The sequence below is a fragment of the Drosophila nasuta genome, chromosome 2L (assembly GCF_023558535.2).
Source record: "Drosophila nasuta strain 15112-1781.00 chromosome 2L, ASM2355853v1, whole genome shotgun sequence".
Lineage (NCBI taxonomy): Eukaryota > Metazoa > Arthropoda > Insecta > Diptera > Drosophilidae > Drosophila > Drosophila nasuta.
In genome coordinates, this window is record NC_083455.1 from 26,254,779 (window position 1) to 26,270,577 (window position 15,799).

General features: G+C 37.0%; 1 protein-coding gene across 2 annotated transcripts in view; it reads right to left on the minus strand.

Annotated features, from left to right (window-relative positions):
* LOC132791589 (uncharacterized) overlaps positions 1–15,799 on the minus strand; it is a 58,928-nt gene that overhangs the window by 21,783 nt on the left and 21,346 nt on the right. For both annotated transcript variants that reach the window (XM_060800576.1, XM_060800582.1), the window contains exon 2: positions 13,572–13,708. In XM_060800576.1, coding sequence (XP_060656559.1) covers positions 13,572–13,613 — 42 coding nt within the window. In that variant the 5' untranslated portion in view covers positions 13,614–13,708. The remainder of the gene's footprint in view (positions 1–13,571; positions 13,709–15,799) is intronic.

Consider the following 15,799-nt stretch of genomic DNA (forward strand, 5'->3'; position numbering starts at 1 on the left):
CATTACAACTTAATAAACACTTTATTTCAACCGAGGAGTAAACGATCAAAAGATTTGTGAAGTTCGAATTGTCCAAGAAAAATGCAGAGTGTACAAAATAAAAAAAGAACACAATGTAGTTATTATATTATATTTAATAGTGCAAATCGAATGACAATTGCAATCACTTAAGGAGTAACTGAGACTAAATTGTCGTCTGAACTTTTTGTTGACTTCCTAGGTTTAGGTTGAATCAATGTGATACTCTTGCTATACAATTTTTCGAGTTCCGAGCCAATATCACCTGGAATGCATCCGCTACGACAGTTGCAACAGAACACGTCGCAACTGCCAAGTCCACAACATTGGGTATTCGACGTTAAGTCGCCACAAAATCGATTATAGCACGTGTCGGTAAGAAGTATGTGGATACTATTTTTATAAATACGGCAATCGTCGTCTTTTTTTATTTGAAACCTAGCAAACTTTCTTTTACAGCACTGGCTGTTGCCCAACTGCCACGATTGCATTGCGAGGATCACAAACAAACTCAGGCCAATAAAGTTCATTCTAATAGCACAACTCAATTCTGTTACACAAATGAACCCACTTCTATTCTATCAAGTGGATTTTAAGCTTTGTTCAAGGGAAGCTAATTTATCATTTCTAACATGACGAATGAATTTTCTAAATGGCAGAAACAATGGATAGAGTTAAACGAATGCGGAGCTAAGAAAAATGCATCTGAAAATTTAACTTGATTTTCAGACACTAAGTGAACCATGTGACATTTCAAATTCATGAAAAACCATGATAATTGGCTACATTGTATAATAGATTAGAATAGATTTAAAATCTGAACTATTGACGTGTTTCTAATAGATCCCTTTCATGAATGGTGTAATTCTTCAACTTTATGAAAACTATTTTAACCGAGGACTAAGCAAATACAAGAATTGTGAAGTTCTAATTGCCCAAGAAAACAGCAAAGTTGTGAAAATAAAAGAAGGAAATATAGTTAGTTTATTTAAAAGTGCATGTCCAATACCAATCTCAATCAATAAGGGTTTAACTGAAACTCGCTGAGGCCCTCGTCTACGTCGTCAGAACTTCTTGGCTTGGGTGAGAGCACTGTGATATTCTTGCCATACAATTTTTCTAGTTGCTCGCCAATATCGCCATTACGGCAGCCATTACGACAGTTGCAACACGCCGCGTTGCAGCTGCCAACTCCACAACATGGGGAGGGCTCCGATAAGTCGCGGCAAAACGTTTTGATGCACGTTTGAGTGAAAGGTATTTTTGAACTTTTGTGATAATTATGGCAATCGTCGCCCTTCTTTATCTGAAATCTGGCTAACTTCAATACACAGCAATCGCTGACTCCCAACTGCCACGATTGCATTGCGATGATCACGAACAAGCTCAGACCAATCAAATTCATCTTAATAGCACAACTCAAGCCTTTTACACAAATGAAGTCACTTCTATACTATCAGGTGGATTTATATCTGTTGTTCACTTAAGCGAGGCAAATATATAATTTCTGACATGACGAATGCATTTTCTAAATGGCGGAAACATTTAAGAGAGTTAAGCGAAAGCGGAGTTGGGAAATGTGCAGTAAGCTCATCGGAAAATTTAACTTGACTTTCAGACACTTAAGTTCAAGTTCTGAAAAACAAAGACAATTGGCTGCATTGTGTAATTGATTAGAAAGATTTATAATCAGAACTATTGACGTGTTTCTCATAGATGCAACTTCACCCTTTTCTTCAAATGCATTTTACATCATTCTTCAACTTAATGAACACTATTATCAACCAAGGAATAAGCGATTAATAGAATTGTAGAGTTCTAGTTGCCCAAGAAAACAGCAGAATTTGCAAAGAAAAGGCAGTTAGTTTATTCAAAAGTGCAAGTCCAATACCAATGGCGATTAGTTGAGGACAAACTAAGACGCGCTTCTTGGTTTGGGTGAGATTACTGTGATATTCTTGCCATACAATTTTTCTAGTTGGCCGCCAATATCGCCTTTAAGGCAACCGTTACGACAATTGCAACACACCGCGTTGCAGCTGCCAACTCCACAACACGGAGAATTCGACGATAAGTCGGCACAAAACCGATTAATGCACGTTTTAGTGAAAAGTATTTTTGTACTTTTGTGATAATTGTGACAATCATCGCCCTTCTTTATCTGAAACCTGGTTAACGTCTTTCCACAGCAATCGCTGACGCCTAACTGCCAGGATTGCATTGCGAGGATCACGAACAAACTCAGACCAATCAAGTTCATCTTAACAGCACAACTCAAGTCTTTTACACAACTAAAGCCACTTCTATACCAGCAGGTGGATTTATATCTATTCTTCACTCAAGCGAAACAAATTTATCATTTCAAACATGACGAATGCATTTTCTAAATGGCAGAAACAATTGAGAGAGTTAAGCGAAAGCGGAGTTGGGAAATCGGAAAATTTAACTTGACTTTCAGACACTAAGTGAACCGTATGACATTTCAAGTTCAGAAAAACAAAGTCAATTGGCTATATTGTATAATTGATTAGAAAGATTTATAATCTGAATAGATGCAACTTTGCCCTTTTCATCAAATGAATTTTACATCATTCTTTAACTTAATGAACACTATTATCAACCGAGGAATAAGCGATTAAGAGAATTGTATAGTTCTAGTTGCCCAAGAAAACAGCAGAATTTGCAAAGAAAAGGCAGTTAGTTTATTTAAAAGTGCAAGTCCAATACCAACGGCGATTAGTTGAGCACCAACTGAGGTCCTCGTCTAGGTCGTGTCGTCAGAACTTCTTGGTTTGGGTGAGATTACTGTGATATTGTTGCCATATAATTTTTCTAGTTGGCCGCCAATATCGCCTTTAAGGCAACCGTTACGACAATTGCAACACACCGCGTTGCAGCTGCCAACTCCACAACACGGGGAATTCGACGATAAGTCGGCACAAAACCGATTAATGCACGTTTTAGTGAAAGGTATTTTTGTACTTTTGTGATAATTATGACAATCATCGCCCTTCTTTATCTTAAACCTGGTTAACGTCTTTCCACAGCAATCGCTGACGCCCAACTGCCAGGATTGCATTGCGATGATCACGAACAAACTCAGACCAATCAAGTTCATCTTAACAGCACAACTCAAGACTCTTACACAAATGAAGCCAGTTCTATTCTATCAGGTTGATTTATATCTGTTGTTCACTCAAGCGAGGCAAATTCATCATAACAAACATGACGAATGCATTTTCTAAATGGCGGAAAGAATCGATCCTCAAAAAGAAAAAGAAGGAAATGAAACTGCAGCAAACTTATTTGGTCACAGAGAAAAACATCTAGACTAAAAATAGATTGCAAATCTTGACTTGAGAACTGTCCGACCTTTAAAATATTAATTTCAAGATTTGTGAAGAAAAATTCTTAAAACAAGTTTTTTTTTCATCAATTATCTTTTTGATATTTCAAAATACTTTCTTTTTTAAGATTGAAAACCTCTTAAATCTTAACAGTGCGAATGGTATAAATACACATCAATAAAGATAGAATTTAATGTAAAGTGTTGTTGGTAATAGCTCACCGGTATACTGAGGTATTATTTCTAAAATATACCATATATTAACACTAAAATATACCCAAGTCTATATATGGTATAACAATATACTACATATACTACATTCAACGTTGTAGAATTTTGATCTTAATTTAAGAATTTAGCTTCTGGGTTCAATTTTGACAAGACAAATATTTTTTTTGAAATTTTTTTTTTGTGGAAATTAAGTTTTAGATATTTAATCAGTCAAAAGTTATTTTACAAATTTCAATATGAACAACAGCCTAAAATTTGAAGTGTGAAGTAAAGACCATTTATTTCTCCCATAATAAATCGCTCTGTTTTTCTCAATGCAAAATCTCTTGAAAAATCTCATCTTATATCACAGGCAACATTATTTAAAATGCTTAACAATCATGTTTGCTTTGAGGCCGATTAAATATATATTTCACTCGTGCAATATTCTTTATGCAGTGAATGTGTGTGATTGTGTGTGTTTGCGTGTGCGTGTGGTTGTATGTGTGCTTTCAATAATGTTAATTAAATTATAATGCGCGTGTTAATTACTTAATGAAGCGAATTGTTGAAACTTTTCTGCTGTTTTACCAGTCTCATTTGACGGTGTTGTTGTTGTTGTTGTTGCTGTGCATGTGTCAGTCGCAGCGGCATTCGATTGTGCAGTGACAGGACTCAAAGGAATCCTCGCTGTTACTCACGCAATTTCGCGCCCGCCGCCCGCAGACAAACTTGATGAAAGGCCAATGAATTCTTTTTTTTCAACGCTTGTTGTTGTTGCATGCTACTTTTTGGACGGTTTTTTGTGTCTCTCTCTCTCTCTTTTTGTGCCCCAACCCATTAAGATGGCAACCCTAGCCGCTCATTAAGAACAAAAACCAAGCAAGTAACTGATAGTCCTTTACTGACAGCTCGACATTGAAATACTCTTTGTGAAGTTAATAAGAAATAAGCTTGCATATTATTTGACCTATTTACAACTTATCCAAGTCAACTTACCTTCGGGAAGGGTATCAATATTGCTTGCGGGAAAGTCGGTTGAAAGGACAACGAAACAGATATAGAAATAAACTTGCTGCGGTAGCAAAATGTTGAAAATAGAATAGCAAAAACAAATAGTCAACATTCGGAAGCATGCTCGACTCAAAGATACTGATTATCAAATGGAATTGCAACCTTTTTAGAGATAAGAGAGATAAAAATTTCATCGAAGGCAAAGCAATGACTACTCTTAAATATTTCATAAATTAATTGATTAAAAACATGTTTAAACGCTTAAGAATTTTAATAGTATTTGGCATAAATTTCAAAACACTTACGCTGGGCAAACATTTGATGGCAGCCACTGTGGGATTAGAAAGAGCCAAAGCGTGCGTAAAATTGCATTAATGTTATTACCAAGAAAAGTAAAAAAAAAAAAGAAAAAAGGGACACTTTGGGTTGAAGGCTTAATTTCAGTTACCTCTGGGGATACTTTGACTCTTTGTTTTTTGCTTGTAGTGGTTGAGGCATGATTGTTGCTTGAGCAGACAAAGTGAAATGTACTTAAAACTTCCCCCCACCACCCACGTAGTGAAAAAAAAGGGACCATTGTGCTCTATGGAGACCCGAAATCAAATTGCTCATCTTACCTACAGCAAGACAAGGTTGTTGTTATTGTTGGGTGAAATGTGCGACTGATGGTTAGAAAATTAAGTGAGCAACACTCAAAAAGAAAATTGCTGGAAAAGCAGCAGCAAACAACACTGGGGAGCAGCAAAATGTGGGCGGAAAAGCTGTCTCAACTCTTTGGAGGGTTGCACACACACGAAAATATGGCATTCATAACTCAAGGACTCGCAAACAGAAGCTCACATGGTAAAGTAAACACAGATAACTGTTTATCAGCGCCACTTCCACCTGCTGCTACTCTTACTGCCACACTTGGCTCTCAGCTTGCACCTCCGGCTTACATATGTTGCCACACAAACTCACACACACACACTCATGCTCTTGGCCGAAATCTACTCGCAAATGTTGTTGATTTAGTTTCCCACTTGTTGCAGTCCTAACAAATTGTTATCCTTTATTTATGGCGGATTTTTGTCGCCTTGTTCGCCTGTGTCCTGTTGCCCAAAAAGCTTCTCTACAACAAAGGCGCGACTAATGCGCTTAGTCGACTCCGACTTCGTGTGTGCTTCGAGGTAATTTATTGAAAGTGTGCCGAGTGCGGTGACAATGCGCTAATGTGCGGCATAAGCCACATAAATTTCACTCGTTCACTGCATTGACCAACTCTGGGCAACGCTGCGTATGCGTATTCCTTTGCCTTGGCTCTGATTTCGCAGTTGTAAAACATGGTTTAGAGATTTAAGCAAGCGTTAATCTACTTTAAAGCTGCCTAGAATTGTGCTTTAAAGCTCACTCTATCGAGTGATGGATGTGTGTTGGAGTTTGTGACATTAGGGAGAAGAGGAGCCTGCAACTTTGTGCTCAACATGTGGCACGCAGTTGATTATAAGTAGAGTTCGGACGTAAACTTCGTATAATATCATGGCAATTGCATCTCCGCAGCACACGTGTCGTATACGCGTTTTGAACTAAAATGAACCAACGCGAATGCCGTTGACACGACGACGTGATTCAAATGAAAGAGCTTGCAGCAAAAGATGCTGCACGTGCCACAAAGGTGCAACAGACAAATGCAGATGCACTTGCAGCAGCATCAACGTCAGACAAATGCGCATTCATTTCGCATTTAAATGCACGCAAATTCACCGAGGCAGCTGTCAAGCACAATGGCGAAACCCTCTACTTGGGGTTTGGGGAAAAGAAATAAATAAAACTGTGTGAAATCTATATGCTGAATATTTCAAATCAAATCAAAATTTACATTTCGTACATTACAATACTTTTTTTTTTAGTTTGTGGTTTATGATAATTACTCATTTCATTGCAGCTGTCCAAAGCACATCATTGTTTTTTAGCTCCAATTTGCAGTTAATGTTAATGAAAATTTTAATAAATGCTGCAGACGACAGCAGAACGAATATGAAATGCTCTTTCAATAAATTGAATTTCTAATAGCATTTAAATTAAGCTTTGAAGACGGAATGCTTTTTCAATAAATGAAATTTAATTTCAGATTATGGAATGCTCTGAAATATAAACTGAATTACTAACAGTACTTAAATTTAGTTTGAAGTGAATAACTCTTAAACTGATATTGATAATTGATGAATCTGTTAGCTAACATTGCCCAAATATGTTTTATCTATCATATTCTTTCTATCATATTAAAAGTTACAACTGCCTGAACACAATTAATAAAATACTACGTGTTGGTTTCAAGTGAAAGCCACATAATTAATTAATTGCAGTGCCAACATTATAATAATTCACATGCATTTTTTTTTTGGCTCTACAGTTGGAAGCAGAATACTTTATTTCCAGTTACTGTTATGTGACATTTTTATTGCACAACAAATACACAAATGTGTATATCTATGTATGTCTCTCTCTCTCATTGTTTGTTTGTGTACAATTTGTCGTTAGGAGTTGCAAGTTTATGCTGCGCTCTTCTTGCCCCTTTGCGCTGGGCCAGCCATCACATCCATCAAATGTCAAACGACAAATCCATTTCGCGTCTGTTAGTTTCGGATTATGCCAAAAAAACAACAACGACAACAACAACAACAGCAACAATAACAACTACAAATGGCAATATTGAACATTTAGTTCGATTCAGTTGCCTGACTGCCAAATTGCTGTGCAAATAAATGAATTGAATTGTTATTTGCCGTTCGTGTTATTTGAAAATTGCATTGTATGCCATTTTGCATGGCTTCTTTCCCTCCTCTACTGTCGTCTATCCCTCTTCCTCCCTCTTGTTGATCTAACACCCCCCTTTAGGTCCCACACTTTGGACAGCAAGATGCGACACTTCATTATTCGAATATACACACCAACACACGTGTGCCATTGATGTTGCACTTTTAAATTTATGCATAAATTATACTTTGTTAGACTCATCCGAGCAAACTCTTGTTTAAATACTACGAGTAGTTCGGTATTTCATTGTAATAAAATTGGTATTTTTGTTGAAAAAGATTTTGTTGTGCACTTACCAATGAGTATAAAAGCTTTTTAGCCTAGTGAGTGAATCCAATTCCTATTGTTTTCCTTTGGCTGCAATTGTACAGAGAAGCAAATCATATTTAGTTAGGCAAAAAATCAAGGCGGAAGCGTGCCAAAAAAAAACATAATATATATTTATAAATCAAGAACAAAATTTGTGAATATCTAGAGTCAAGAATACTAAAATGTCAGACTTTAACCTAAAAGAGCAAAATTTGAAATCATGACCAAATCCGCTTAAACTTAGCCAAATATAAGCAAGAAAGCTACTAAAGTCGACTGTGAGATATCCGGTAGCGAGATGAGTAATACTGAAAAATAAATATAAAACTCTTTCTTAAAAAACTTCTACAATTGTAATCTAATCGCAATCATTTTTAGGAATCATCGTGACTCTTGCTTCAAAAGAACTCTTGTTATTTGAAATTGTTGGGCAATTAACTATTTATTTTGAACTGGATTTTAATATGAAGTCAACATTCTATTATCTTAAAATACAGATTGAAATGTTGTTTTATGATTGTCTGTAGAATTTTGTTTAACATCAAATCTAAAATTTTTATTCTAGATGTAATTTTTATTTCTATGCATGTACCTTAAAAGATTAAGCAACAAATTTAATCTATTACTCCTCAAAATTAAATAGAAATCTACTACTTTGGTTGACACATATGAGCTTTTCTATCTGAGCTATCTGCTTGAACAATCCCCCAATCAATCAGCTTTTGCTGTCATATGGCTGTGCTGATTTAACCCAATTTGCCTTCGAGTACTAAAAATACAATTGTCAATAGATGGATGTGAGCACGGTAAATTGCTCGACTGTTACGAGGAGGAAGGACATGCGAAATGTTTTGCAATTAAATATTTAAAATGCAAGTACGTTCATATTTTTCTGTGCCCATTTCAGTTTTCTTTCTTTTTTTGTGTTCGACGTATTTCTATTTGTATTTTATTTTCAATCGTTTCTGCGGCTGCGAATCAAATTGAGGCTACCAACTGTCAGTAATTTGCATATTTGAGCTGAAAATTGCCAGCCACCCAACCACACACACACCCACACACACACCACACACATAAATATATAGTATACACAGTGTAAAGATGGCGAGCAACTCTATCAAATGCTGGCCGAGTGATTGAAGGCAGCTGGTTGAAGAGCGGAGAAAGGGGAGGGCGAGGGAGTACGAAGAGTACGAGGATTGCTTTGCAAATTCATAGAACTCAAAATTGATTTATTATGCGGTAATTGTTTTGGCCCAGTTTGAGTCCTGCATACACAATGAAGGCGAGCAGCCGCATAAATGGTTCGCTTAATGACTCCACCGTTTAGGAGCAGGCCAAGCAAGAGGCGCTGGGCGTGGCGTACCCCCAATAAATTTAGGTTAATAATAAGATATTTGACTGGCGAGCATTAAAATAAGTGGCCCTCCAATTGGCAACAGAAAACAGCAAACCGTAAACAACACCGCACACTTCAAAGTTGCTCCCCCAAAAGTTGAATGACACGAATCGAAAATGTGGCACACTAATCAAAGATTAATTGAGTATAGAAATAAATTCAAATTCTAATATGCAAAAATATATAAAATATTGCAGTCAAGATACCTATTGTGACTGAAAGTAAAAGCAGTGCGGTATTAATTTTAAAATATACCAAATGCATATACCACAAAATTACTAAAAATATACTAAATGCTGCATTTGGTATATTGATATAGTGCATTCAGATTATATCATAGAAAATCAGTGCGGTATTATTCCTAAAATATACCGAATGAATATACCGGAAAAATACTTAAACATACCAAAAGCTACAAAAATTACTAAAAAATACTAATGGCTGCATTTGGTATATTTAAATGGTACATTCAAATTATATCATAGAAAATCAGTGCGGTATTATTCCTAAAATATACCAAATCAATGTACCGCAAAAATACTCAAATAAACCAAAAACTAAAAAAAATACTAAAAATATACTAAAGGTTACATTTGGTATATTTATATAGTGCATTCGAATTATATCATAGAAATTCAGTGCATTATTATTCCGAAAATATACCGAATGAATGTACCGCAAAAATACTTAAATATACCGAAATCTACAAAAATTACCAAAATTATACTAAAGGCTGTATTTGATATCTTGATATAGTACATTCAGTACGGTATTATTCGTAAATTATACCGCAAAAATACTTAAATATACCAAAATCTACATTTGGTATACTGATACAGTTATGACTTTAAAACATACCAGATTTTCATAAGACCCGTAATAAATCGAGGCTAAAATGTCTAAAACGCAACAACATTAATATTTTGGAAACACACACAAAAGTTAAAAGCAAATTTAATTGAAAGCCCCAACCACGTTTTTAAAGTTCTCACACGACTCGTTCAACATTTAACTACTAATCATTCGACGCAAAATATTATGCAAAAGCAAAGTTCAGTCCTCGACGGCAAATCTCTCGACAAGTTCTTTTTTTTTTTTTGCTGCCTTTGCTAAATGGCCAACAATTATGCGCAGACAACGAAAATTTCAATGATTTCATTGTGTTGTAATTTATGGCGAAGGGACTGCGAAAGAGAGAGAAGGGAACAGAGTGCCGAAGGACAGCTTGATAGGGATACGGGAATTTACTCAAAAGCAGTCGAAATTTTTCGAGTGTGTGTGTGTGCGCGTGTGAAAAGTTGGCAGACTGCTGGCTAAAAATAAACATGAAAATAAAGTTTTATATTTATTATACGGATTGCTCCATGTAGTTCTGCAAATAACACTCTCAGTCTTTTTCGCTGTCTCGCATCAACATTAAATTCGGCATTAAACTTCACTTCAAATGTGCGAGTTAAAAAAACGAACAATGTTGTGGAAGGAGTCTCTGCTCCCTCTTTATCAAGTTGGGCTCCATTCAATTTGCATTTTTCATTTTCGCTTTTATGGACAGTTTAAGCGGAAAGTGCAACCAAAAACAAACAAATTTCCTTCCTCCCCCCCCAAACACAACATCGCGTTGTCATTCAATCCGAGATCAATTGCTGTAAAAATGACAAAATTATGCCGTCCCACAAAAACACAAAAACTGGGGGCTAGAAATTGAAGAGAGATGGAGAAGTGAAGAGGGTCGAATCAAATTTGTAACAGCTACGCAGCTTTGCTCGGTTTCAATTTAGCTTAATCTGTTTAAATGACCGTTGGCGAGCAGCAGCAACAACAACGACAACAACAGCAACAATAACAACCAAATAAAACAAAATAAAAACAAAATTACCAAAAGCTGCAATTTGACAAATTCAATTTGCACAGGGAAATTGCGGAAAACCCAATGAAAAGTGTCAAAATCGAGTGTGCTCCTTTCCTCTTCTATGTTCTTTCCTCCTTTGGCAATTCTCGTGCTGTTGGCTTCATGCCAATTTTAAGGGGCATTGAAACTAACTTAAAGAATAGTTAAAGGATCAAAGCTGATGAAAGCTAAACTTAAGCGAAGACTTTGTGTAACAAGTAAGAAAGATACAGAAGTGGCTAAAGCCATTTTGAATAAAAGCAAAACAGTGCGGTCTTATTTTTAAAATATACCAAATAATATACCACAAAAATACTAAAATATATCATAAAATATATCATAAAAATACTAAAACATATCAAATGGCATATTTCATATATCCTTGAAGTACTGTAATCAAAATATACCATAGATGTCAAAATATACCACATTGTCAGACGAAGCAACTAAACAACGATTGCATTACGTGTAATACTAAAATATACCGAAGGCCTTATTTGGTATATCGTTGAACTACTACATTTTAATTACATCACAGATGTCAAAATATACCAATATACCAAAATATACCAGATATATACAAACTGCAGTAGGCATAATTAGCCTTACAGAAGTTTTTCTTAAATAACTTCTACAATCGAAATATACCATATATATCAAAATATACCAGATTGTCAGCCAAAGCAACTAAACCCCGATTGCATTACGTGTAATACTAAAATATACCCAAGGCCATATTTGGTATATCGCTACTACATTCGAATTGTCCCGATGCTAGCTTTAAAGTTACATACTTTTTCACAAAGTTATAACATCTATACTATATGTATATATGTAGCGGGTATAAAAAGAAAAGTTAAACAAAGTGAAACAGTTCATGTTAAAGTTAAATATCGATTCCCATTCAGCTTTAATCTAAGTGAGAATAGAATATGAGAGTTCTGCGTGTGCTGTGAGCATATTCAGCAGCTGTTAAGAAGCGAGTTGAGAGCTGGTTCCATAATTTGCTGTTGCAACATTACATCACAATGCTGGCATTATCTTATACTATTTTATGTTGTGCCTGTGCTCCACACCAACTAAGTACCGAAAGAAGCTGCAATTCCACTTTCCCTTCCCCTCCCACCTTTCACTACTTTCGTTCGTTCGGTGTCTTGTATATGGCTGAAATTAGAGCGCTCTTAAAGCAAAAACTTTGTTGGCCCTAATGGCTTCATAACATGCAACATTACAGGGCTATAAGCGTTGGATTTGTGGGCGTGGCTGCTGCTGCTCCTGCTAATATGCAACAATATATTATGCGAATGTCTCTATCCCCCTTTCTTTCGCACTCTTGCTGTCTCTGTTGCGCTTTTCTGCTGTTGACTTTGGCGGCACCTGGCAACGAATGACGACAGCAGCAGCAGCAGCAGCTAAAGAGCAGCAGCAACAGCTGCGTCCCACTATCAAGCGTTAATAAATGTTATAGTTGTAATTATAATAAAACTTGACTTTAAGCGTTTATACACACACACTGACACACACACACACACACAGGCAGCTGTCAGCTAACGATCTCAAAGCTCGTTGCTGGCGGCCATTGACAAGGATTCGCCAACTGTTCCACATCCAGCGAAAGCAATCGAAAGAGAGAGAGACTCAACTGAAGTGGAGTGGAGTGAAGTGTGTGGAGTGAACACATGTTGTACGCCAGACGCCTTTGAGTTACTTCCCAACTGCACTTTGAGCCACGCAGCCTGTGTCGAGCTGTCTAGCTGTTGCTATTGCTATTGCTCCTTCTAATACTCTGGGCAAAGTGGGCCAAAAGGGTATCATAACTTGGCCGACTAATGCGATTTATAGTGCCCATCTATATTCATACGACGTAAGTGCAAAGCGCAAAAGTTAAACCGCAATAAACATTACAATAATTTGTTGAATGAGAACTCGAATTGATGACAGTAAAACGCACATAAAGTTATTGTGAAGAAGAGTTCTGCTTGTTATGTGTCATCAAAATCATATAAAAAATAATTGATGGAAGGAAGCGAGTAAGGTAGCAAACTTATTTAATATTTTTAGATAGAAAGAAAAGAATTCACTTCTACGAACTATAAAAGAGCGTTTTGCTAATCAGGCAACCAAAAATATAAGTAGCGATGAAGGAGTAAGTAATAATTATTGATAAGTTATTCGAAATCATGTTTCAAACTAACTAGACAAATCCCTGCACTAAAGAAAATATCAAATTCTAAAATCAACATATTCGTTTTTAAAATTGTGTTCTTAAAATAGGAGGAAATAGGAAATAGGAGAAATTTCTTAAATCGAAGCACATTAGTCTGAAAAATGCCGAATTCCCAAAATAAAATACTAGATTTAGGTTACAAAATTCTGTAATCCATCGAAATTCCTCTAAAGCTTTTATCTAGCTTTGAGTGTTTTCTAACATTAAGATTTTCATGTTCTTCACGCACTTTTTAGACCAAAATTCTTTGTAGTAAGACCAAAATCTTGATTTTAGAACATTTTTTCTATTTATGTTAAGATTTGCATAAATGTTGTGGGAATATTTCTATTGAATTCTTAAATAAATAAGTTTTAGTACTTACTTTTATTAACATTCCCCAACGCCAGCAGCTTGATTTTGGCATATTTCAAGTGAGAGCTTGACAAATGCATTAAAGAATTCGTTTAAAAACTTGAGCAAAGCTACGCTTTAAATTTGCAATAGCAAATAAATTGTCAGCTGAAAGAAATAGAAAAAATATAATTAATGACCATATTTTGAATATGTCGTTGAGCAAACATTTAATATGTCAAGTTCAAATTTCTAAGATCGTTGAACTAAGATGATATTTAGAGTATTAGGAGCTAACAATTTTGTAAGTGTTAAGAAACGATTAGGTAAAGAGAAAACCTAAGAAACCTAAAAAAACGGAGTAGAGTGTTGGTAAATTTGGTAAAGGAAAGACCCGAGTGAGAAAGTTGTGCTGGATGATTAATTGTTCTCGAAGGGATTAGTAAAAAAGAAAAAGAGACTCGAAAAATATAATAAAAACTTAATAGCCATTGCTCTGCTACACATATTTCATTGAATTAGAAAGTATAAAATACTTAAGAGTGTCACCGTAAAGGATATCGAAAAGCACCTCGATGATTAAAAGAGCTATGGTGTTTATAGCACAGGGTGATTCAGGTGAATCAATGTGGTCAAAGAGCCGACCAAAGTAAATGGAATTGCCATTGCTTCAGAAACGGCTTGTTAACAACAACGACATCAACAACTACAATAGCAACAACAACAAAAACATCAACAACGACAACAACAATTTACACATGGTAGAGAGAGCTGCACTTCAATGCAGAGTTTATGGCCAGAAGGTGGAAACACATGTATTTAAGCATGTTGCGTTCAGTTAAGTTAAGACTCGGTCTACCGTATGTGGCTTTTAGTTTATGTGCTCGGTGTGTTGTGTATATTTCGAATGTGTGTGTGTGTGTTATGTGCTGACTTCCGGTTTGCTCTGCGCCATCTTGGCCATTTTCAATCTAAGATTGAATGCGTCTCTGCCTTTGCCTGACTGACTGACTGTCTGTCTGTCTGTCTGTCTCTCTCTTTCCCGCTCAGTTGTGTGTGAATGCGTGTGTCTGGCATTTCTATTTGTGGCATGCGGGAAACGTTTGGCGATGCTTGAGCACACGACAGACGCACTTGAGCTGCAATTGCCGTGCTCCAAAGATCTGCACAGCACACCACACAGCACTCCAACTGCAACTCGGACTTCGCAACTCCCACATAGCTGCCTCTTGCTTCCTACTCCACCCACCGTCTTGCTATCTCCTTGGCTGCTCTGCTGTGTGTAATTGTCTAGCGTTTTAATTAAAATTGTTCCAAATAGTCACACAGCACACACACACAAGCACACATATAGAGAGAGAAGAAAAGTTATGCGCGAGTGCAGCGCGTGCTGAAAACTTGGCCAAGAGTAAAGAGACCCAAAATGCCAGAGACCGGCAATTTATGGCCGACAAAAATCTGTGGCAAAAACTGTCTCCCTTACGAAACTTTACTTTACTTTTGCTGTATATCGATGTCAGCCACGCCCAACTCCCTTTCCCTCTCCTCTTCTCTCTCTACTTGGGCTAATGAATATTTTCAACGTATTCCTAGTTGCTTGCAGTAATGCAATGGCAACTGAATCTGTAACTGAAACTGCGGTTGTTTCTTTGTCTCATCTCTGTGTCTGTATTTCGCCATTGCCATTTGGCTTTTTCTTTTGCCTGTGCTATTGCTTTTTTCGCCTGTTGTTCTTGGTCCATTGGGTCGCTGTCCGCCCGCGCCATTAATGCCAAATGCCAAACGCCAAACGCGATTGCAAAGGCGTCGAAGCATGAGTTGAAATGCGCCTGGGACACTTTTTGGCCCAAGCAAAGAGCGGGAGACAAAAGCCGCGCAATTGATGGCATCGATGTCCCCCCCTCCCCCACCCCATCTATTCCTGCCTTTGGTCATGTCCTTGTCCATGTCCGTGTCGACAGTCGACGCTCGACTGCTGGCTGCTGCGATTTGAATCGCAATGGCGCAGTGAGCGCAAAACCAAATTGAAGTTTGTCCTGTCGCATCTACTGATTCTTCTACATCTGCTCCCCATCATCCGTGCTCCCTCCTTCCCCCTCCCCTCCCATCTCTTCTCTACATTTCCCCACTTGTTTTTTCTGTATCTTCTTGCGCGTTTTTTAACGCTCATTGGCTTTGGCTGCCATGTGGCTCATCCTTTTACCGCCGCTTGTTGCGGTTGCTGCCTTTGGCTTTTGACCATGTTCATGCTCCTCTCTC